At 42.1% G+C, this 22,803-nt stretch overlaps 1 protein-coding gene across 3 annotated transcripts in view; it reads right to left on the bottom strand.

The window, feature by feature from the left end:
- GABRA5 (gamma-aminobutyric acid type A receptor subunit alpha5) overlaps positions 1-22,803 on the bottom strand; it is a 104,338-nt gene that overhangs the window by 20,379 nt on the left and 61,156 nt on the right. For all 3 annotated transcript variants that reach the window (XM_007455040.1, XM_007455041.1, XM_007455042.1), the window contains one exon: positions 21,880-21,962. In XM_007455040.1, the coding sequence (XP_007455102.1) occupies positions 21,880-21,962 (83 nt within the window). The remainder of the gene's footprint in view (positions 1-21,879; positions 21,963-22,803) is intronic.

The raw sequence follows: 22,803 nt of genomic DNA, 5'->3' as shown, positions 1-22,803 counted from the left end.
GAGCTGTGAGAGGAAGAGGGTGACCAAACCAGGCATCTGGATGGGTCATTTGCACTCTAGGATGGCAAAGATTCTGGAACAACCTAGCTTCTGAGGAAAGAGCAGCTGACATTTCAGGGTTAAGAAGCCTATGAGAGGTCTCCTTGGGATGCTGAGCAGACAGTGGGCCACACAAGTCAGGAGTTCATGGGATTGGTCCCTGGTGAGGATGTGACTTCTTGAGGCATCGGCACACAGATGTCACTTGAAGCAGGGGCTGGTGACAGGGTCACCTACAGAGTGAATGTTGGTGGAGGGGAGGGCGCTGTAGGGCTTAGAGGTTGGGAAGGTGAGGATGGAGCTGCAGAGCCACTGGAGCAGTGGCCACTGCAGTGGGAGGACATGGGGAGTGTGCTTCCCAGGGGCTTGTGTCACAGGCTTCAGAGGACAGCTGAGAAGTGGCCTCAGGGCCTCGTCGCATCTGTTAACGTCAGCAAGAGCAGTTCCAGAGGAGCAGTTGGCTTTAAGGAACAGGGGAGCTCAAGTGTTCCCCATGGCTCTTGAGGGCCCTGAAGGTAAACCTGCACATCCCCTTTGTAGTACAAACCAGTGCATCTTCCCAGCTGCCACACACAGCACCCAATGCCTTCTGGACAAGGCTGTGTGCTTGGCTCTCAGCCTGACGCCAACTCCAGATGGAACAGAACCCGTGCACCCTCACAGGGAGGCCTCTGCAGACGTCTCAGGAGATAGGATGGGCTGGCAGGGAAGGCATCCCTAAGCAGGACAGAAGGCTCCGGGACTCCACCAGGCAGGGCTGGTGCCCGGCACTGCGAATGGGCTCCTGGTGTGGCCATTGCTGGGGCAGACAAGCAGGACTACACACGTGATGAGGTCTTCACAGAAGGAGCCAGAAGAGGTCACGTTAGTAATGAGCCATGTTCCCACTAAGTGTGGGAGTTTCTTTGCTAGTGCACATCACTTCCTTATCCTTGCTTTATGTGCAAAAGAGTATACGTAACACTTGGAAAATAATAAAACAAGCATGTATGTAGCAAACACTGAGCTTAACACAGAGGAAAACGTCAGAACCTTCTAGGCCCTCCGCTCACGACTCACCAAAGGCTCACTTTCTCCCCACAGGTGGTATTCTGAACTTTATGATAATCATTGCATTGTTTACTTTGTAGTTGTACCTTCTGGGCAGACATCACTAAACAAAGGGGCTTTTTTTGCCTTGCCTATGTTTTCTTTGTGAAATCTGTTTTGTGTTTTTTACTCATTTGATTCATGCTTTCAAATATATTCTGATATACATACTTTTTTTTTGCTCCATGTGTTGCAAATGTCTTCTTCAAGTTTGTGGCTATTTCACTTTGTTCATTTTTTTAAAAAAGTTTGATAAATGTATGTTAAGTTAGTCAAATTTATCAACCTTTTAATCTTTCTGCATCTTATTTTGGAGGCCTTCCTGATGTTACACATGTAGTATCAAAGCTGGAATGCTCCATCTTTAACCATTAGGGCCTTGATCACAGACAGTTGACTTCTGTATATATTTTCCTACATAAGCATTCAATCAGATCTTCTCCATGTGGTTTTTGGTGCTGCCACCGAAATCATTAAGCTGTCCCTCCCACCCACATACTTGCAGGGCCCGTTCTGACAAGTAAGGTCTCCATCAGGCAAGGGCTCTCTCTTGCGGGATTCTCTGTTCTGCTCCTTTTTTCTACTCCAATTTCAATCTCCCCTGTCTTAACTACGCAGACCTTAGAATTCTAGACAAGAATAGCTGGAAGGGTGAGGTGCCCCCTTTTCTTCTTCATGGGGCCCTGGCTGTTCTTGGTCCTCTGCTCATCCATATACATGTTAGAATCCGCTCATCAGGCTTCCCCAAAAATACTCTGATGAAATTTATGTTGAACATGAATTGGATCTATAGATTACAGATTGGGGAGACATGACATCTTATGGTATTGAGTCTTTTTATCACAGAATTGATGTGTATTTAGGTCTTTGGAGTGAAAGTGCCTGACAGTAAGCCTTTTTGATTGTAATGTAAGTGCCTGGCATTAAGCTTTCCATTGCCGAGGCAACTATTTAAAAGGCATCCACCTCACATAGGCATATTCCTAGCTACACTACTAGATAAAGGGCAGCTCCACCCATGCAGTTCCCCTTCTAGAAAGCCCAAGGTGACCTAGATAACTGGTCATTTGATGACCCCACTTCTCCCTAGTTAGAGTGCCTAATTCCTGTTCTTATGTTTTAAATTTGCCAATAAAGATTGAACTGGTGAAACCCTAAGCACCCCACCCTGGACCCCAATAAGGGTAGAGCCCTGGGTCTGCACTCATTCTCTCTCCCTTACCCGTGACAGTGCTGTGTAGCCCTGGGTGTGCTGTGTACCCTCTGAGACCTTTGAGTAATAAGCCTTGTTTTTTCAAAGTTCCCTGGTGGTTGTTGCTGAGAATGCCTTGCAATCGTCATAGGAACCACAAAGGCCAGTCCAGCCTCAGCGTTGCCTCTGGTCAGGGAATGTTTGAGGGGCTGCCATGGGTAGTATGGGCCCAGATGAGCACCCCAGGCATTCTCAGTCACAGAACATTTCTGACTGCTAATGTATGAGCTGAGAGCAACACAAAATAGTCTTCTAGGTTGAAATATCTTTCAATGAAATTGTATCACTTTCTTTCTTGTGCTAGACATTCTCCCTCCAGATGTGTGTTACTCAACATGGTTCCAATAACCAGTGCATCCTGTCTCTGAGCAAAGCCATATGGGATCCCAACTTATCAGAAGGCTGCTCGGCGAGGGGGTGGTCAGAACCCTGAGAATTAGCGACATGATTCCAATGTTCATCTGCATATTAGTAAGATATGAAACAGAAGGACGTAAATAGAGTAGACCAGCTACAGCAGTCAATGGAATAACATGGATGCTACACTTGACTTACACAGCAGGTGGAGGTTGAGTGTTCTTGTCATGTTTTTTTTAAATTAGCATGACCTTCCATTTCCAAGTTTCAGGTATTACAGAAGTGTTGATTTCACATGGACAGCACTGGAGCTACCCAACACAGTGCCTTCTGCCGTAATTTCCCTTCTCTACTGGGGGAACATGGCTGGGGATGAGGGAGGTGAAGCCTGACGATGTGCTCCACCCTGGCAAGCTGCTTTCTAAGTGTTTGGTCACAGACACCACCAGGCATATGCTGAGACTTGGATGGTGCCCCAAGTTCCCCATAAAAGACATGAGATTTCTATCTTCCTATTATTTAGATGCTACAGGACCCTGAATACTGAAGGGCCGTGGTACTGAGACATGGACTTGAGCAGAGTGGCCACACTGGACTCTAGCTGGGGCTGTGAGTATGGAGTGGACGGTACATCGTGATGAGGCAGGATCTCCTGGCAGTCCCCAGACTGGCTCAGGCAACTTGTGCTCCTGTTGTCCTGTGCCACTGTCCTGCATCTTCCCCCAGCTCCTCTGCCTCATAGCAGGCAGAGCTGCTGCACTGTGAAGCTGGCCTCCCCTTTCCTGGCTACATTTGCAGTGAGGAAGGCTGCCAATGTCCCACTAACAACCCCCACTCCAGTCCCAATCCCCACGTGGGCTGTGAGTCTGTACCCTGGCCAAAAGAGTTATGGGGTCCCCCATAACCCCAGGAAGATGTGAGTGGGTTGGAAAATGTGAATCCCAAAGCTCAAAAAGAAAAAGAAGCTCAAACCTTGGGGCAATAGGTCTCAGTGACCAGGGCAGTTCTGAGAGTCAGGAAAGACTGGGAGCACAGACATGTATCTAAAGAGAGTACGGGGGAGGCCAGGGGAAGATGGCAGAAGAGTAAGACGCAGAGATCACCTTCCTCCCCACAGATACATCAGAAATATATCTACACGTGGAACAACTCCTACAGAACACCTACTGAATGCTGGCAGAAGACCTCAGACCTCCCAAAAGGCAAGAAACTCCCCACGTACCTGGGTAGGGCAAAAGAAAAAAGAATAAACAGAGACAAAAGAACAGGGACGGGACTTGCACCAGTGGTAGGGAGCCGTGAAGGAGGAAAGGTTTCCACACACTAGGAAGCCCCTTCGCGGGCGGAGACTGCGGGTGGCGGAGGGGGGGAAGCTTCAGAGCCGCGGAGGAGAGCACAACAACAGGGGTGCGGACGCCAAAGCGGAGAGATTCCCGCACAGAGGATCGGTGCCGACCAGCACTCACTAGCCCGAGAGGCTTGTCTGCTCAGCCGCCAGGGCGGGTGGGGCTGCGAGCTGAGGTTCGGGCTTCGGTCGGAGCGCAGGGAGAGGACTGGCGGCGTGAACACAGCCTGAAGGGGTTAGTGCACCATGGCTAGTCGGGAGGGAGTCCGGGAAAAAGTCTGGACATGCCGAAGAGGCAAGAGACTTTTTCTTCCCTCTTTGTTACCTGGGGTGCGAGGAGAGAGGATTAAGAGCGCTGCGTAAAGGAGCTCCAGAGACTGGCGCGAGCCGTGGCTAACAGCGCGGGCCCCAGAGACGGGCATGAGACGCTAAGGCTGCTGCTGCCGCCACTAAGAAACCTGTGTGCGAGCACAGGTCACTATCCACACCTCCCTTCTGGGGAGCCTGTGCAGCCCACCACTGCCAGGGTCACGGGATCCAGGGACAACTTCCCCGGGAGAACGCACAGCGCGCCTCAGGCTGCTGCAATGTCACGTTGGCCTCTGCCGCCGCAGGCTCACTGCGCATCGTGCCCCTCTCTCCCCCCAGACTGAGTGAGCCAGAGCCCCTGAATAAGCGGCTCCTTTAACGCCGTCCTGTCTGAGCGAAGAACAGACGCTCTCCAGTGACCTACACGCACAGGCAGGGCCAAATCCAAAGCTGAGCCCCGGGAGCTGTGCGAACAAAGAAGAGAAAGGGAAATCTCTCCCAGCAACCTCAGAAACAGCGGATTAAATCTCCACATTCAACTTGACGTACCCTGCATCTGTGGAATACCTGAATAGACAACCAATCATCCCAAATTGAGGAGGTGGACTTTGAGAGCATGATTTATTATTTTTTCCCCTTTTCCTCTTTTTATGAGTGTGTATGTGTATGCTTCTGTGTGAGATTTTGTCTGTATAGCTTTGCTTTCACCATTTTTCCTAGGGTTCTATCCATCCGTTTTTTTTGTTTAGTTTTGTTTTTATTAAAAAAATATTTTTTCTTAATAATTATTTTTTATTTTAATTATTTTATTTTATCTTACTTTATTTTATTTTTTTTAATCCTCTTTCTTTCTTTCTTTTGACTTTTTCTCCCTTGAATTCTGAGCTGTGTGGATGAAAGGCTCTTGGTGCTGCAGCCAGGAGTCAGTGCTGTGCCTCTGGGGTGGGAGAGCCAACTTCCGGACACTGGTCCACAAGAGACCTCCCAGCTCCACGTGATATCAAACAGCGAAAATATCCCATAGATATCAATCTCAACACCAACACCAAGCTTCACTCAGCGACCAGCAAGCTACAGTGCTGGACACCCTATGCGAAAAAACTAGCAAGACAGGAACACAACCCCACCCATTAGCAGAGAGGATGCCTAAAATAATAATAAGTCCACAGACACCCCAAAACACACCACCAGATGTGGACCTGGCAAACAAATAGACAAGATCCAACCTCATCCACTAGAACACAGGCACTAGTGCCCTCCACCAGGAAGCCTACACAACCCACTGAACCAACTTTAGCCACTGGGGACAAACACCAAAAACAACGGGAAATATGAACCTGCAGCCTGCAAAAAGCAGACCCCAAACACAGTAAGATAAGCAAAATGAGAAGACAGAAAACTACACTGCAAATGAAGGAGTAAGATAAAAACTCACCAGACCTAACAAATGAAGAGGAAATAGGCAGTCTACCTGAAAAAGAATTCAGAATAATGACAGTAAAGATGATCCAAAATCTTGGAAATAGAATAGAAAAAATTCAAAGAACATTTAAAAAGGACCTAGAAGAACTAAAGATGAAACAAGCAATGATGAACAACACAATAAATGATATTAAAAATGCTCTAGAAGGGATCAATCGCAGAATAACTGAGGCAGAAAAACGGATAAGTGACCTGGAAGATAAAAGAGTGGAAATAACTACTGCAGAGCAGAATAAAGAAAAAAGAATGAAAAGAACTCAGGACAGTCTCAGAGACCTCTGGGACAATATTAAATGCACCAAAATTGGAATTATGGGGGTTCCAGAAGAAGAAGAGAAAAAGAAAGGGACTGAGAAAATATTTGAAGCAATTATAGTTGAAAACTTCCCTAATATGGGAAAGGAAATAATCAAGTCCAGGGAGCACAAAGAGTCCCATACAGGATAAATCCAAGGAGAAACATGCCAAGACACATAATAATCAAACTGTCAAAAATTGAATACAAAGAAAACATATTAGAAGCAGCAAGTGAAAAACAGCAAATAACACACAAGGGAATCTCCATAAGGTTAACAGCTGATCTTTCAGCAGAAATTTTGCAAGCCAGAAGGGACTGGCAGGACATATTTAAAGTGATGAAAGAGAAAAACTTACAACCAAGATTACACTACCCAGCAAGGATCTCATTCAGATTTGATGGAGAAATTAAAACCTTTACAGACAAGTAAAAGCTGAGAGAGTTCAGTGCCACCAAACCAGCTTTACAACAAATGCTGAAGGATCTTCTCTAGACAAGAAACACAAGAGAAGGAAAAGACCTACAATAACGAACCCAAAACAATTAAGAAAATGGGAATAGGAACATACAAATCGATAATTACCTTAAAGGTAAATGGATTAAATGCTCCCACCAAAAGACGCAGACTGGCTGAATGGATACAAAAACAAGACCCATATATAGGCTGTCTACAAGAGACCCACTTCAGACCTAGAGACACATACAGACTGAAAGTGAGGGGATGGAAAAAGATATTCCATGCAAATGGAAACCAAAAGAAAGCTGGAGTAGAAATTCTCATATCAGACAAAATAGACATTAAAATAAAGACTATTACAAGAGACAAAGAAGGACACTACATAGTGATCAAGAGATCGACCTAAGAAGAAGATATAACAGTTGTAAATATTTATGTACCCAACATAGGAGCACCTCAATACATAAGGAAAATACTAAAAGCCATAAAAGGGGAAATCGACAGTAACACATTCATAGTAGGGGACTTTAACACCCCACTTTCACCAATGGACAGATCATCCAAAATGAAAATAAATAAGGAAACACAAGCTTTAAATGATACACTAAACAAGATGGACTTAATTGACATTTATAGGACATTCCATCCAAGAACAACAGAATACACATTTTTCTCAAGTGCTCATGGAATATTTTCCAGGATAGATCATATCTTGGGTCACAAATCAAGCCTTGGTAAATTTAAGAAAATTGAAATTGTATCAAGTATCTTTTCCGACCACAACGCCATGAGACTAGATATAAATTACAGGAAAAGATCTGTAAAAAATACAAACACATGGAGGCTAAACAATACACGACTTACTAATGAAGTGATCACAGAAGAAATCAAAGAGGAAATCAAAAAATACCTACAAACAAATGACAATGGAGACCCGACGACCCAAAACTTATGGGATGCAGCAAAAGCAGTTCTAAGAGGGAAGTCTATAGCAATACAATCCTACCTTAAGAAGCAGGAAACATCTCGAATAAACAACCTAACCTTGCACCTCAAGCAATTAGAGAAAGAAGAACAAAAAAACCCCAGAGTTAGCAGAAGGAAAGAAATCATAAAAATCAGATCAGAAATAAATGAAAAAGAAATGAAGGAAACAATAGCAAAGATCAATAAAACTAAAAGCTGGTTCTTTGAGAAGATAAACAAAATTGATAAACCATTAGCCAGACTCATCAAGAAAAAAAGGGAGAAGACTCAAATCAATAGAATTAGAAATGAAAAAGGAGAAGTAACAACTGACACTGCAGAAATACAAAAGATCATGAGAGATTACTACAAGCAACTCTATGTCAATAAAATGGACAATCTGGAAGAAATGGACAAATTCTTAGAAATGCACCACCTGCCAAGACTGAATCAGGAAGAAATAGAAAATATGAACAGACCAATCACAAGCACTGAAATTGAAACTGTGATTAAAAATCTTCCAACAAACAAAAGCCCAGGACCAGATGGCTTCACTGGCGAATTCTATCAAACATTTAGAGAAGAGCTAACACCTATCCTTCTCAAACTCTTCCAAAATATAGCAGAGGGAGGAATACTCCCAAACTCATTCTTCGAGGCCACCATCATGCTGATACCAAGACCAGACAAGGATGTCACAAAGAAAGATAACTACAGGCCAATATCACTGATAAACATAGATGCAAAAATCCTCAACAAAATACTAGCAAACAGAATCCAACAGCAATTGAAAGGATCATACACCATGATCAAGTGGGGTTTATTCCAGGAATGCAAGGATTCTTCAATATACCAAATCAAACAATGTGATACACCATATTAAAAAACTGAAGGAGGAAAACCATATGATCATCTCAGTAGATGCAGAGAAATCTTTTGACAAAATTCAACACCCATTCAAACCCTGCAGAAAGTAGGCATAGAGGGAAATTTCCTCAACATAATAACGGCCATATATGACAAACTCACAGCCAACATCGTCCTCAATCATGAAAAACTGAAAGCATTTCCACTGAGATCAGGAACAAGACAAGGTTGCCCACTCTCACCACTCTTATTCAACATAGTTTTGGAAGTTTTAGCCACAGCAATCATAGAAGGAAAGGAAATAAAAGGAATCCAAATCGGCAAAGAAGAAGTAAAGCTGTCACTGTTTGCGGATGACATGATACTACACATAGAGAATCCTAAAGATGCCACCAGAAAACTACTAGAGCTAATCAATGAATTTGGTAAAGTAGCAGGATACAAAATTAATTCACAGAAATCTCTGGCATTCCTATACACTAATGATGAAAAATCTGAAAGTGAAATCAAGAAAACACTCCCATTTACCATTGCAACAAAAAGAAAAAATATCTAGGAATAAGCCTACCTAAGGAGACAAAAGACCTGTATGCAGAAAATTATAAGACACTGATGAAAGACATTAAGGATGATACAAATAGATGGAGAGATATACCATGATCTTGGATTGGAAGAATCAACATTGTGAAAATGACTCTACTACCCAAATCAATCTCCAGATTCAATGCAATCCCTATCAAACTACCACTGGCATTTTTCACAGAACTAGAACAAAAAATTTCACAATTTGTACTGAAATACAAAAGACCCCGAATAGCCAAAGGAATCTTGAGAACGAAAAATGGAGCTGCAGTAATCAGGCTCCCTACTTCACATTATACTACAAAGCTACAGTAATCAAGACAGTATGGTACTGGCACAAAAACAGAAAGATAGATCAATGGAACAAGATAGAAAGCTCAGAGATAAACCCATGCACATATGGTCACCTTATCTTTGATAAAGGCAGTAGGAATGTATAGTAGAGCAAGGACAGCCTCTTCAATAAGTGGTGCTGGGAAATCTGGACAGGTACATGTAAAAGTATAAGATTAGAACACTCCCTAACACTATACACAAAAATAATCTCAAAATGGATTAAAGACCTAGATGTAAGGCCAGACACTGTCAAACTCTTAGAGTAAAACATAGGCAGAACAATCTATGATATAAATCACAGCAAGATCCTTTTTGACCCACCTCCTCGAGAAATGGAAATAAAAACAAAAATAAACAAATGGGACCTAATGAAACTTCAAAGCTTTTGCACAGCAAAGGAAACCAAAACAAGACCAAAAGACAACCCTCAGAATGGAAGAAAATATTTGCAAATGAAGCAACTGACAAAGGATTAATCTCCAAAATTTAAAAGCAGCTCATGCAGCTCAATAACAAACAACCCAATCCAAAAATGGGCAGAAAACCTAAATAGACATTTCTCCAAAGAAGATATACAGACTGCCAACAAACACATGAAAGAATGCTCAACATCATTAATCATTAGAGAAATGCAAATCAAAACTACAATGAGACATCATCTCACAGCAGTCAGAATGGCCATCCTCAAAAAATCTAGAAATGATAAATGCTGGAGAGGGTGTGGAGAAAAGAACACTCTTGCACTGCTGGTGGGAATGTGAATTGGTACAGCCACTATGGAGAACAGTGTGGAGGTTCCTTAAAAAACTGTAAATAGAACTACCATATGACCCAGCAATCCCACTACTGGGCATATACCCTAAGAAAACCATAATTCAAAAAGAGTCATGTACCAAAATGTTCATTGCAGCTCTGTTTACGATAGCCAGGAGATGGAAACAACCTAAGTGTCCATCATCGGATGAATGGATAAAGAAGATGTGGCACATATATACAATAGAATATTACTCAGCCATAAAAAGAAACGAAATTTAGTTATATGTAGTGAGGTGGATGGACCTAGAGTCTGTCATACAGGGTGAAGTAAGTCAGAAAGAAAACGGCAAATACCATATGCTAATACATATATATGGAATCTAAAAAAAAAAAGAAAATGGTCATGAAGAACCTAGGGGCAAGATGGGAATAAACATCTAGTAGGGCAAGATGGGAATAAACATCTAGTAGGGCAAGATGGGAATAAACATCTACTAGAGAATGGACTTGAGGGTATTGGGAGGGGGACGGGTAAGCTGTGACAAAGTGAGAGAGTGGCACAGACATATATACACTACCAAACGTAAAATAGATAGCTAGAGAGAAGCAGCCGCATAGCACAGGAAGATCAACTCGGTGCTTTGTGACCACCTAGAGGGGTGGGATAGGGAGGGTGGGAGTGAGGGAGAAGCAAGAGGGAAGAGATATGGGAACATATGTAAATGTATAACTGATTCACTTTGTTATAAAGCAGAAACTAACATAGCATTGTAAAGCAATTATACTCCAATAAAGATGTAAAACTATGTTAAAAAAATTCATTATGTTGTTCACCTGAAATAATGTTATATGTCAATTATACCTCAATAAAAAAGAAATAGAAAAAAATAAAAAGAGAGTGTGGAGCACAGAAAACTATGCTTCCCCTCTCCCCCTCCCCCTCCCCCATGGAGCTACCTACTCAGTGCCCATCATTCTCGAGGAAGATGGGAAAGAGGGCAAGAGCTGGTAACACACTGAAGAGGGAGGCATTTGGGAGAGTGGGGCAGGTGACCCCTCGGGTGGCCTGGAGGGATGTCGACTGAGAATGTGGGGATGCAGTTGGGACCTGTGGGGTGGTGGAGGCACAGAGGTGGGTGTGCAGACTGGACTGCTGGGGACATGGTCCTGACTGCAGGCTGGGCATCACTCTCCTCAGTGGGACTGGGGGGGGTGGCTGTCCTTGAGCTCTGGGGCTAAGAGGCGCACTGACCAGGGAAGCGTGTCTGTCTGGCAGGGATCAGTGGCTGGGGAGAGGTTGGCTCTGTTACCTGCAGGCTCACTGGGCACCAGTCCTCCAAGCCTCTTTCTCCATTGTTGGTGGGGGGTGGCGTGGGGGTGGATAATAATACTTATCTTACAATAAGGACCCAATAAAATAATAATTATAACTAGATAAAAGTTACTTGAAATCACAGAGTGATGTATGACTGTCACCTACAATGTATATTAATAATTCATATCCTCTGGTTTTTCAAACTGTAAATATTAAATGGCCTATTGGTATTGATGATGTTAATGGCATTGATAACAGCAGCAATGATAGGCAGTGCGGCCTCTGGCACGTCAGTTCAACACCGAGAGTTCTGCTCCGCCATCAAATTAAGGATGGGAATAAATGAGGCACTCATGTGCCTTTCTGCTTGGGCGTTTAGCAACACTAAATTCTTCTCTGTGTGTCAGAGGTGTGGCAGCCCATCTCTTATCTGGGGATGACAGTAAACAAGGCCATCAAGTTTGCCATACTGCCATCATCTGTCATGATTTAGAGCTCCAGAAACATAATGCTTGCCTTCCTCCAACCACACATCAGTGGAGCCAGGCAAGAAGGTTTGAAACATTTTCATCCACAACTAACTTGGGAATTCATCACTGCTTTCAGAGCAGCTCTGTCCCTGGGTTGACACTTCCTGTCTGTCCACTTCTGGCACTGCAAATCCTGAATAAAAGGCCACAATGGCACATCAGCCCCTTATTTCCAAGGCCTTTTAGAAGCGATAAGTTTTTGCCTAACTATGAGAGAAACATGTCTGACCTTCACTATGGGATGATCTTCGACAACCTCTTTATGCTCAAAGCTCTACTTTCTCATCTGCAGATTGAGGGAAACACCTAGGGGTGCTTAAGGGTAAAGTGTATTCATGAATGTCAAGTATTTAGCACATGCCTGACACACAGTTATAAATAAATAGTAGCTATAAGAAACATAGCCATAGGTTGGAAAGAAGTTTTGCTTGGTGTCAAATCCAGTCTTATGAGATCTTTCTACATGAATTCACTGTCTAATTGTCTGTCAAAAGCAAACCCAGTGTGTGAGGACCACTGGTTAGTCTTATCTGACAGGCTGCGTGGACACCCAGGAACTGCCAGTAACCAGTGAGGAAACCTCTTTTACTCTGTGCATTCACTGCCTTTGGCGTTAGAAGAAATGCAGGTTAGAATGTAATTGGAATTTTGGTTATTTGCAAAATGTACAGGATTTGAGTTCTCTGACACCCATGTCCTCAGCCTTCCTCCCTCTTCTAAAACTGGAGGTGGGAACGGGCAGAGTACCTTCCCCAGGTGACCTCACCACCCATCACCTGCGTGACCTGCCCATCCTCAACGGTACCGAGTCTCAGTCTCTTGAGCTGAAAACCAAGTCGATACCTGACACATTGATTCTAAATTAGAAAATTTGTAAAATATAAATGTCTGTGGTTACGTTATTTCTAATGGCCTAGTGCACAACCAATATCCCTGCTTTCAATTAAGCAGGTAACAATTAGATCAGTGGGGCTTTGCCAGGCCACTTTCCTTGCCCAGAATCAACTGGGAAGTGAGTGCAGCTCTCTGCAGATGGAGATGAACAGATAACACTGCTGCCCTGTTACCCAGGAAGCGACACTGGAAGCCTGAGGTTTGCTAGTCACATGGCCCATCACCACCCCACAGTCAGGTCCTTGTAAAATTACTTGGGGTCACTGTCCCGGCTGGTCTGAGGGAGAGTCAAGAGACCGTGTTCTCTGTGTTTATAGACTTAAATGGGACCAAATCAGGAAAGGACAAAGGGCTGTCACCCTCCCAGCAGAAAAGCTGCTTCCTTTGTGAAGAAGAGTGAGAGGCAGGTCAAAGGCCGGGAGTATGAGGAGGAAATCCCTCCACGCACTTTCTTACTCTCTCATAAACTGATTAGATTTTTATACATTCAAATCAGCAGCTCCTTCCAATTACTTCCAATTTCTCATAGAAAATAGTATTTTCCAAGTCACCTGGTCTTAAAATCATGATGCCATCTTTGACTCTTATACACACGCCCAGAGTCCATCTCAAAATCCACTTGTCACACCAGCCACCACCCTGCTCTCAGCTCTCATCACTTCTACTGCTTCATGGCATTCCAAGTGCTTGGTTTCACTTCCAATATAGTGATTTCAGCACATCCTCCCCTTACTCCACAACATCACTGCTCTGCCTACTACTTCTACACTTTGGGATTTAAGGCCCTTCCTATCTGGGTTGTAACACTGTCCTGTCACTTCCCCGAAGGGTGTCCTCCACTAACTGATCACCTGTCATTTGTGTTTTGTCCTTATTTCCATTATACCTTCTTCTATCCAAATCCTTCCAGGCTCAGTTCAAAATATGACCCCCATGAGGAGGTTCCCCAAATGGCCTTCACTTTCACAAGGGTTTTAACCTGATATCTAACATGTCCATCATCAGCTCCTTGAGCACTGGTCAAACTTCTTTTTCTTACTGCACCTAGCAGAGTGCTGAGTGCAGAGCGCACTCGACATAGCTGTTAGATAGTAATCAAGGTTAACTAACACACAACACAGACAAAACTTCAATGTATTTCTAAGACCTCACATCAGGCACTCCGAAACCTGCGCTCTAGACCACCGACAGGTGAGCTGAGTCGCTCCGTATTGGGCATGACCAAGGCAGGAGCGGAGCTGTAATCCCACATGTCTGAATGCGCTGACAGGTTACTCCCATGACATCTACCCCCGATGGTCTGTAATTCTCTCTACTGGAGATCCACTGAAACAGTGTCCATGTCTAATATAGAATATATTTTCATGAATCCAGATGTTTTCTCATGACTTAATCTAATACTTAAGACACCATTTCACAAATAAAATTAACAAAAAAATTGCTTTTTTTTCTTTTCTAAATGGTCTTGATTTGTTCAAGCATTTGCTTCCAAATGTAAGCCATGCCATTATATTTAAGGAATTTCCTTATGTACTGGGAAGTATCCATCTATAAGCCAGGGCTAATTTCAACAACTGTTTGAATTCTTGAGAGAGGAGATAGCAATAACAGAAATGTCTGTTAACCCAGCTCTGCATTAGAGAAGCCAGAGCATGTGGCTTGTTAGAATAATGACGACTGTTTGCATTGCTTTGTCTCCTAATAGCAGAGAACTGTTGAATTGGGTAATTTGAAACTCATTATACTATCACATTTAGCCTCTGCAGGCTCCGATGCTGTTGGTAGAAGTGAACTACTTGGCCAAGCAGCTATTTTTAGTAAATCCAAAAGATGAAAGACAAGTAAGAAAAACACTTCATTGAATAGCATTTCTTCTCTTAAACGTATTAAGTCCTGAGCTGAAACTATACAAGCTGAGGAAAGGTGAAGTTTATGCAGTTTTCTAGCTCTTGATCAATTGTATGCAAACATGATATATCAGGAAAATCTTTTAAACTGCCTTGTATATCATAGTAAAGATAATAAGAGGAAATATAAATAAGAGATCTCATCTATTTCAAACCAGTCTTCAAATATCAGGCAGATAAAAAGAAATTTGGCATGAGAGTTCAATATCCCTACTGAGTTGAAGAAATGGTTGTATTGGTTTTGTCTCTCTATGGAGTTCAAGAAATGAATAAATTTATATATGTGTGTATATATATATATATATATAAATTGATCTTGTTTTGTTTGGTTGAATGTTGAAATGAAAAGATCCTATCAGATGCATATTTTAGCTTTAAATATGATAAATGATATAACTGCAGCTGGTGAGTAGTTGAATATGAGATGATATGAAGAAGGGTTAAAAGCTCACATACTTATTTTCACCAAAAATTACTTTTGTGCTCCTGTCCTGCACACCATTGCCATTAAATCTGAATATCACATTGACTTGAATTTATTTAACTAATGATGAAAAAATAACAATCTTTGACTTTTAGTGTTTTTACCTTTGATCAAATGAAGAGCATAATTTTCAGGTACAAAGAGTAGCATAATTTTAAGTTATACAACTCATTTTCCTCTTAGAGACATGAATCAAGTGAGGTGCCCTAGGGATCTTTTGAAGGCTTTGTCCCAACTACTGATGTGCACAGCTATCTGATGGCAGTAAGTGGTTTAAATAAATCCTAGTGAGAGTCCCTTTCCATTATGCTACTTCCCCAAAATAAATGTATGTTTTATCTCTCCATGCCATTTGAAGATCATAGTTTGAAAAAAATGAGTTATTCCCATCCAACTTAATTTTTAGCTCATCACACATACTTATTTCTCCTAATCCCCCAAATCCCTTTGGAATTATAGACGCAATATAAAAGGAAACCCTCAGAATCGAAGGAAGTTCCTTGCCAGTAATGGCTGAGTTGCTGTTAGTAGGTAACAACTATTAACTCTGGACACCACATGAAAGGAGCAGGAAAGGGTCAGCCTATAAAGACAGAAAATATCACTCAACTCCAGTCAAATACCACTGAAAAGATGCTGCCCTACTCCACCCCAGGCCAGCAAAGAGAGTGGAGATCCTAGGCTTTCACACTCAGCAGGTATCAGCAAAGGTCCAACACGAGGGAGCAGGGCTTTCATCCTTGCTGGGCAGTACTGATGCCAATTCTCTGTAGTGGGCTAGAGGCCAAGTGGGGAGCCTGGACTCCCACCCTAATCAGTAGGAGCATGTCCTCCTGCTCCTTGCTGGGGCTGTGTCACAGGAAGTTTAGTGGAGGCTCAGACTCCTGCCACCCCAAGTCCACCCTCCCCTACACGGTGTCAGTGAAGACCTGTATAGAGCTCGGAGTCCTGCATCCACCCAGCAGGAGCAAGAGCCCAGTCACCCCTTTGTCAGTGGAGGCTGAAGGGAAGCCCACCTGGCAGTAATGAGGCTGTGCTGCACCTTTCTCTGCCAGAGCAGTGGTTTAAAAAAATCTAGCTAAAACAGAAGGTTTCAATAAAATCCAGATTGTCATAACATAATACACAAAATGTCCAGGTTCCAATAAAAAAACATGTGTCCTAACAACAACCAGGAAGATCAAACTGAATTTTTAAAAATATCAATAGATACCAAAGAAAATATGACAGAGATGTCAGAATTACCTTTTAAAAAATTACCTTTTGAAAATCCTTTTAAAAAAAGAATTTTTGAAGCAGCAACCATAAGATGTTGCAACAACCAATTACAAACATGCCTGAAACAAGTGAAAAAATAGAAAGTCTCAGCAAAGAAAGAGAAGAGAGAAAGAAAAACCAAAGACAAGTATTAGCACTTGTGTTGGTCTGCTTGGGCTACCATAACAAAATACCATAGACTGATTGGCTTAAACAATCAAAATTTATTTTCTCACAGTTCTGGAGGCTGGAAAGTCCAAGATCAAAATGTTAGCAGATTCAATTTCTGGTGAAGACTCTTGTCCTGGCTTACAGAGGGCTGCCTTCTCACTGTGTTCTCACATGGCCTTTCTTCATTGCATGCATGTGGAGACAGAGAGAGATTTCTCTCTTCCTTTGCTTATAAAGGCATCAATCCTATCAGATGAGGGTTCTACCTTTATGACTTCAATTATCTTTAATTACAAAGGCTCTATGTTCAAATACAGTAACAATAGAGATTAGGGTTTCAAAATATGAATTTTGGGGGTACATAATTCAGTCCATAGTGTTCTATCACTGGCCCCACAAAATTCATGTCCTTCTCACTTGCAAAATACATTCATTTCATCCCAGTATCCCCAAAGTCTTAACTCATTCCAAGTATCAACTCTAGCATCTAAGGTCAAAAGTCTCATCTAAATGTCATCTAGACTCAATTCATCCTGAGGCAAAATTCCTCTCCAGCTGTGAACTTGTGAAACAAGTTATTTGCTTCCAAAATATGATGGTGGGATGGGTATAGGATAGACATTCCCGTTCCAAAAGGGAGAATGTGGAAGGAAATAAGGAGTGACAAGTCCCAAGCAAGTCCAAAACCTAGCAGGGCAAGTTCCATTAGATCTTAAGGCTTGAGAATAATTCTCCTTGGTTCAATGTTCTGAGGCAGCAGCCTCATGCCCATTGCCCTGCAAAGTGTGGCACCCAGGGCTCTGCTAGGTGGCAGCCCTGCCCTTTGAAGCCCAATTGGAGGCCATCTGGCCCCCTGGGCCTGTGCACTCTGCACTTGGGGTGGGACTGGCAGCCCTGACGGTCTCTGAATTGCCTTTGGGGTCTTTCTTCCTGTCTTCTGTTGAGATGGCCAATAACACCATGGGTAACCTTTTTATTTGGTGTTCTCTCCTGAAGAAACTTCCTCTTTTTTTGCAATATGAGTATGAGAATTTTCCTAATCTTTAAGTTCTGTTTTTTTTTTTCATTTTTTGTTTTGTCTTAACAATTCCTTCTTTAATTCAGCTCTTGCCTTCCACATTTTACTATTAAGCTGCCAAGAGGAACCAAGCCACTCCTCCAGCACTTTCCTTAGAAATCTTCTCAACTAAATAACCAATTTCATTGTTCACAAGGTCTACCTTCCACAAAACACTGGAACACATTGTAGTCAAGTGCTTTGCCAGTTCATAACAAGCAGCAACTTTCCTCCACTTTCCAATAATCTGTCCCACATTTCTGTCTGAGACCTCACCAGAAGACCTTTAACATCCAAGTTTCAACCAGCATTTTGTTCATGATTCTTTGGGTATTCTCTAAGAAGAAGAAAGGTTTCTCTCTAGCTCTCTTTTTTCTTTCTGAGCCCTTACCAGTATCTCCTTTAACATCCATGTTTCACCCAACAGTCCCTACATAGTAATCTTGGCTTTTTCTAACATGCACCACAAAACTCTCCAGCCTCTATCCATTACCCAGTTCTAAAGCCACATCCACATTTCCAGGTATTTGCTACAGTAGCACCCATGTCTCATAACCAAAATCTGTATTAGTCAGGGCTCTCCAGAGAAACAGAAACAATAGGATATATATACATATATGTGTGTGTGTGTGTGTGTGTGTCTCTCTCTCTATATATATAGACATATATAGACATATATACATATACATATATTTACATATATATATACATATATATATAGAGAGAGAGAGACACACACACATACATACATGGTTTATTATAAGGCATTGTCTCATGCAATAATGGGAGCTGAGAAGTCCCAAGATCTGCAATCAGCAAGCTGAAGACCCAGGAGAACTGATGGTGTAGTTCCAGTCTGAGAATTGTTAGGCTGGAGACCCAAGAAGAGCTGTTTCAGTTTTCATGGAAGGAAAAGACCAACATTGCCTGCTCAAGGCAATTGGGCAGGAGTTTCCTCTTACCCATGGGAAGGTCAGCCCTTCTGTTCTATTCAGGTCTTCAACTGATTGAATGAGACCCATCCACATTAGGGAGTGCAATCTGCTTTACTCAGTCAACCAATTTAAATGCTAATCTTATCCAAAAATATCCTCACATGCATGCCTACAATAAGGTTTGACCAAATATCTGGGCATCCTGTGGCCCAGCCAAGTTGACACATAAAATTAAAGAAAACAATAACCATAATAAGAAGCTCAGTAAATGAGTTCATCAGAAAGATGAAGGGGACAAAAGAAAGAATCAGTAAAATTAAAGATAGAACAATCAAAATTAAGTGATCTGAAAAACAGAGTGTTGGGCTGCACCCTGCAGGTCTACAAGGCCTCTACTTTCCCATCCTTAAGACTGAAGAAAGAGCCAGTGACAGAAACATCAATGGTTTAATGGATGGGGGAACTTACAACTCTGAAGCAAGGTCCTGGAGTGACACCCCACCATGTTTGGCAGATGGCAGGCAGGACATGAGGCCGTCTTTGCTCCCGGGGTGGAAGGAGAAATTGCCAGTTATAGAGGGAAATTATATCAGGTTACCTCATTGGTTACCAGGGAAACCAGCAGAGGGGTCTGTCCATCACCACCCCTTTGATAAGCAGAGTGGAGAGTTCTTATCTAAAGCTAGAACAGTCATTAGCTGGGGCCTGGGGCAGGTATGTAGGTCAGTCATATGAGTAGGGTGTAGGTGAAGCAGGCACTGGTCAGGCAAGGGATATACAGAGAACAAGGGAACAGCCATCTGGAGGGGCCTGTGACCATACACAAATGTAATAGAAAAAAAAGTGAAAAGAGCCTCCGTACTTGTGGGAATACAACAAAAGATCTAATATTCATGTCATTTGAGTCAGGAGAGAAGAAGAGAAAGAGGATGGGGCAGAAAAAGTATTCAAAGTAATAACTGGTCAAACGTCCTAAATTTGACCAAAATCTATAGATTCAAGAAGTGGAGTAAATCCCAAATCAGTAAACCCAAAGAAATCCACACTAATACACATCATAGTCAAACTTCTGAAACTAAAGTCAAAGAACAAACTTGAAAGCAACAAGAGAGAAAAGAGGGCTTCCCTGGTGGCGCAGCGGTTGAGCGTCCATCTGCCGAAGCAGGGGACACGAGTTCGTGCCCCAGTCCGGGAAGATCCCACATGCCGCAGAGCAGCTAGGCCCGTGAGCCATGGCCGCTGAGCCTGCGCATCTGGAGCCTGTGCTCCGCAATGGGAGAGGCCACAACAGTGAGAGGCCCGCGTACTGCAAAAAAAAAAAAAAAAAAAAAGAGAGAGAGAAAAGATATCTCACCTATAAAGAAAATATGGTTTGAATTATAGCAGATTCCTCATCAGAAATCATGGAGGCAACAGCAAAGTAGCACATTTTTCAAATGCCACAAGAACTGTCAGAACAGGATCTTATATTCATTAAAAATGTTCTTCAGGTATGAAGGGAGAAATCAAGGTATTTTCAGATGAAGAAAAACTAAGAGAATTTATTGCCAGCAGTCTATCCTAAAAGAATGGCTTGGGACTTCCCTGGTGGTCCAGTGGTAAAGAATCTGTTACAATGCAGGGGACGTGCATTCAATCCCTGGTCAGGGAACTAAGATTCCACATGCTGTGGGGCACCTAAGCCCGTGAGCCACAACTACTGAGCCCATGTACCACAACTACTGAAGCCTGTGCACCTAGAGTCCGTGGTCCACAACAAGAGAAGCCACTGCAATGTGAAGCCCGTGCACCGCAACGAAGAGTAGCCCCCACTTGCCGCAACTAGAGAAAAGCCCATGCGCAGCAACAAAGACCCAACGCAGACAAAAATAAATAAATAAAATTAAAAAAGATGTACAAGAAGATATACACAAAAACACTGTAAATAAATAAAAATGGAATCATAATAAATGTTCAGCTAACCCACAGGGAGTCAGGAAAAAGAAAATAGAGAAATGGAAAACATAGAGAATGGAAGACCAAAAAATCAAATAAAATGGCAAACTTAAGTTGTAACATACCAATAGTTCCATAAAATGTAAATTATGAAAATACACCAATTGAAAATAAAGACTGGCAAAGTGAATTAAAAAATATGACCCAACTATACACCATCTGCAAGAAGCTCATTTTAATGTAATGATGCTTAGAGTAAACATATGGAAATATATACATCATTCAAATATTAATCAAAAGAAAGAAAGAGTGGCCATATGGATTTCAGGTAAAGTAGAATTCAAAGCAAAGAAAATTACCAGAGACAGATATGAACATTATGCAATCATAAAGGGTTAATTCATCCATAAGAAATTATAATCCTGAATGTGTACACACCAAATAACAGCTGAGAAATATATGAAACAAAAAACCCACTGAATTGAAAGTAGAAATAGTTAACTGCACAATTACAGTCAGAGACTTCAGCACCTCTTTCTCAACAATTGATGAAGACAGAAAATCAGCAAATAATATAGAACTCACAACACCATAATCAATAGGATTTAATCAATACTTGTAGAGCATTCCACCAAGCAACTGCAAAGTACACATGACTTTCAAGTGTTCACAGAACAAATATCAAAATGAATCCTATTCTGAGCCATGAAATAAACCCCCATAAATGTAAAGAAAGTTGAAACCATATGGAGGGTGTCCTCTGACTCTAATGGAATTAAACTAGAAATCAGTAACAGAAAGATAACAGGAAAATCCCCAAACTGTTTAAAAATTAAATAACCCACATATAAATAATCAAATGTTCATATGGAACATCTGAGAAGTGACTCAACATAGCAATAATTACCATGCAATAAGGAGTTATCAGGTGGGTAACCGAAATTGGGTGATTAAGTGCTGTTGGAGGACGTGACCTGCAATCTGAGAAGTGAAGACAAGAAAGAATTGCTGGTGCAGGTCTAGGGGTAGAGAACTGCTTTCCGAGGAGCATACCCTAACGGGCAAGTGCCTCCATTTGCATTCTCAGTTACAAGCAAGGAAACCAGCCTGGTGTGTGTCCCACCATACTCTCCAGACTTCCCAAGCAGACTGCAGCTCATCTCATTCTTACTCACATATAGAACCTAAATGATTCTCTGTCTTTGGGGGACATAACCCCCTAAATATATCCATGATTCTTACTTGTGAAAATAACTTACAGCTGCCAAATTTGAGAGGGCAGGCATGAGCATCCATCGGGAAGTCTTCAAGTTGCATTGGGCACTCTGCCGAGATGGTCAAGCTGAAAAACAAGAGATGGGGACCTTTCAATGACTCACCAACTCTGGCTATTTACTGGACACCACGTTTTGAAAGCCATATTAAGCACTCCACTCATTATTTTAATTACTATCTTTTATGAAATTGTCTAAACTGTCCCACCAAATTACATAGGATTGCATTGTAGATGAATATCATTTAGAAATAAGGTTTAAATCAAATCTACTCAGGAGTTCTGTGGCTTGGTGAGTGTCTGTACATATATTACCGCTTGTAAAGCAATTTGAGATGCCTTTAAAAATAATTTATTCTTTTATTCTCCCATCACTTACCCACAGTAATCAAAAAAACTTGCCTTGACAAGGCTGAAAATATATGTTTGTTCTAAAATAATTTATAAGATCAAAAATATAAGTGTGGAATAAATACACAGTCCAAGTTTCGACCAGAAGCTGGCTATAATTATTGTGTACTGGGCTGACGTCATGAAACTATAGAGTAAGCAAAATTGTGTTAGGATAGCAACTTTCTTATTGTTTTTAATCCAAATCTGGTCTTCCAAATAATAATACCACCATCCACTACCACTGTCACCAATGACTAAAACAGTGCTGATCATAAGAGTTGCTGGTCTGGGCTAGGGACTGTGCTAAGTGTTTCACTTGCATTAACATATCTAATTAGAATAGCACAATGTATTGCTATTATCACCCCAGTTTCAAGGTAAGAAAGTGAGGCATGGATATTAAGGGATCTGGACAAGAATGCAGAGCCCCTAATGGCACGTGCCCCACAGGCTGTGTGACCCAAAACTCTGTTTGTACTTGCGGAGTCATCATGCTGTGGTGCTTTTATTTCCCTAC

This window comes from Lipotes vexillifer, unplaced genomic scaffold (genome assembly GCF_000442215.2).
Source record: "Lipotes vexillifer unplaced genomic scaffold, Lipotes_vexillifer_v1.1 scaffold187, whole genome shotgun sequence".
Classification (NCBI taxonomy): domain Eukaryota; kingdom Metazoa; phylum Chordata; class Mammalia; order Artiodactyla; family Lipotidae; genus Lipotes; species Lipotes vexillifer.
This window is presented reverse-complemented; position numbering and strand designations above follow the sequence as displayed.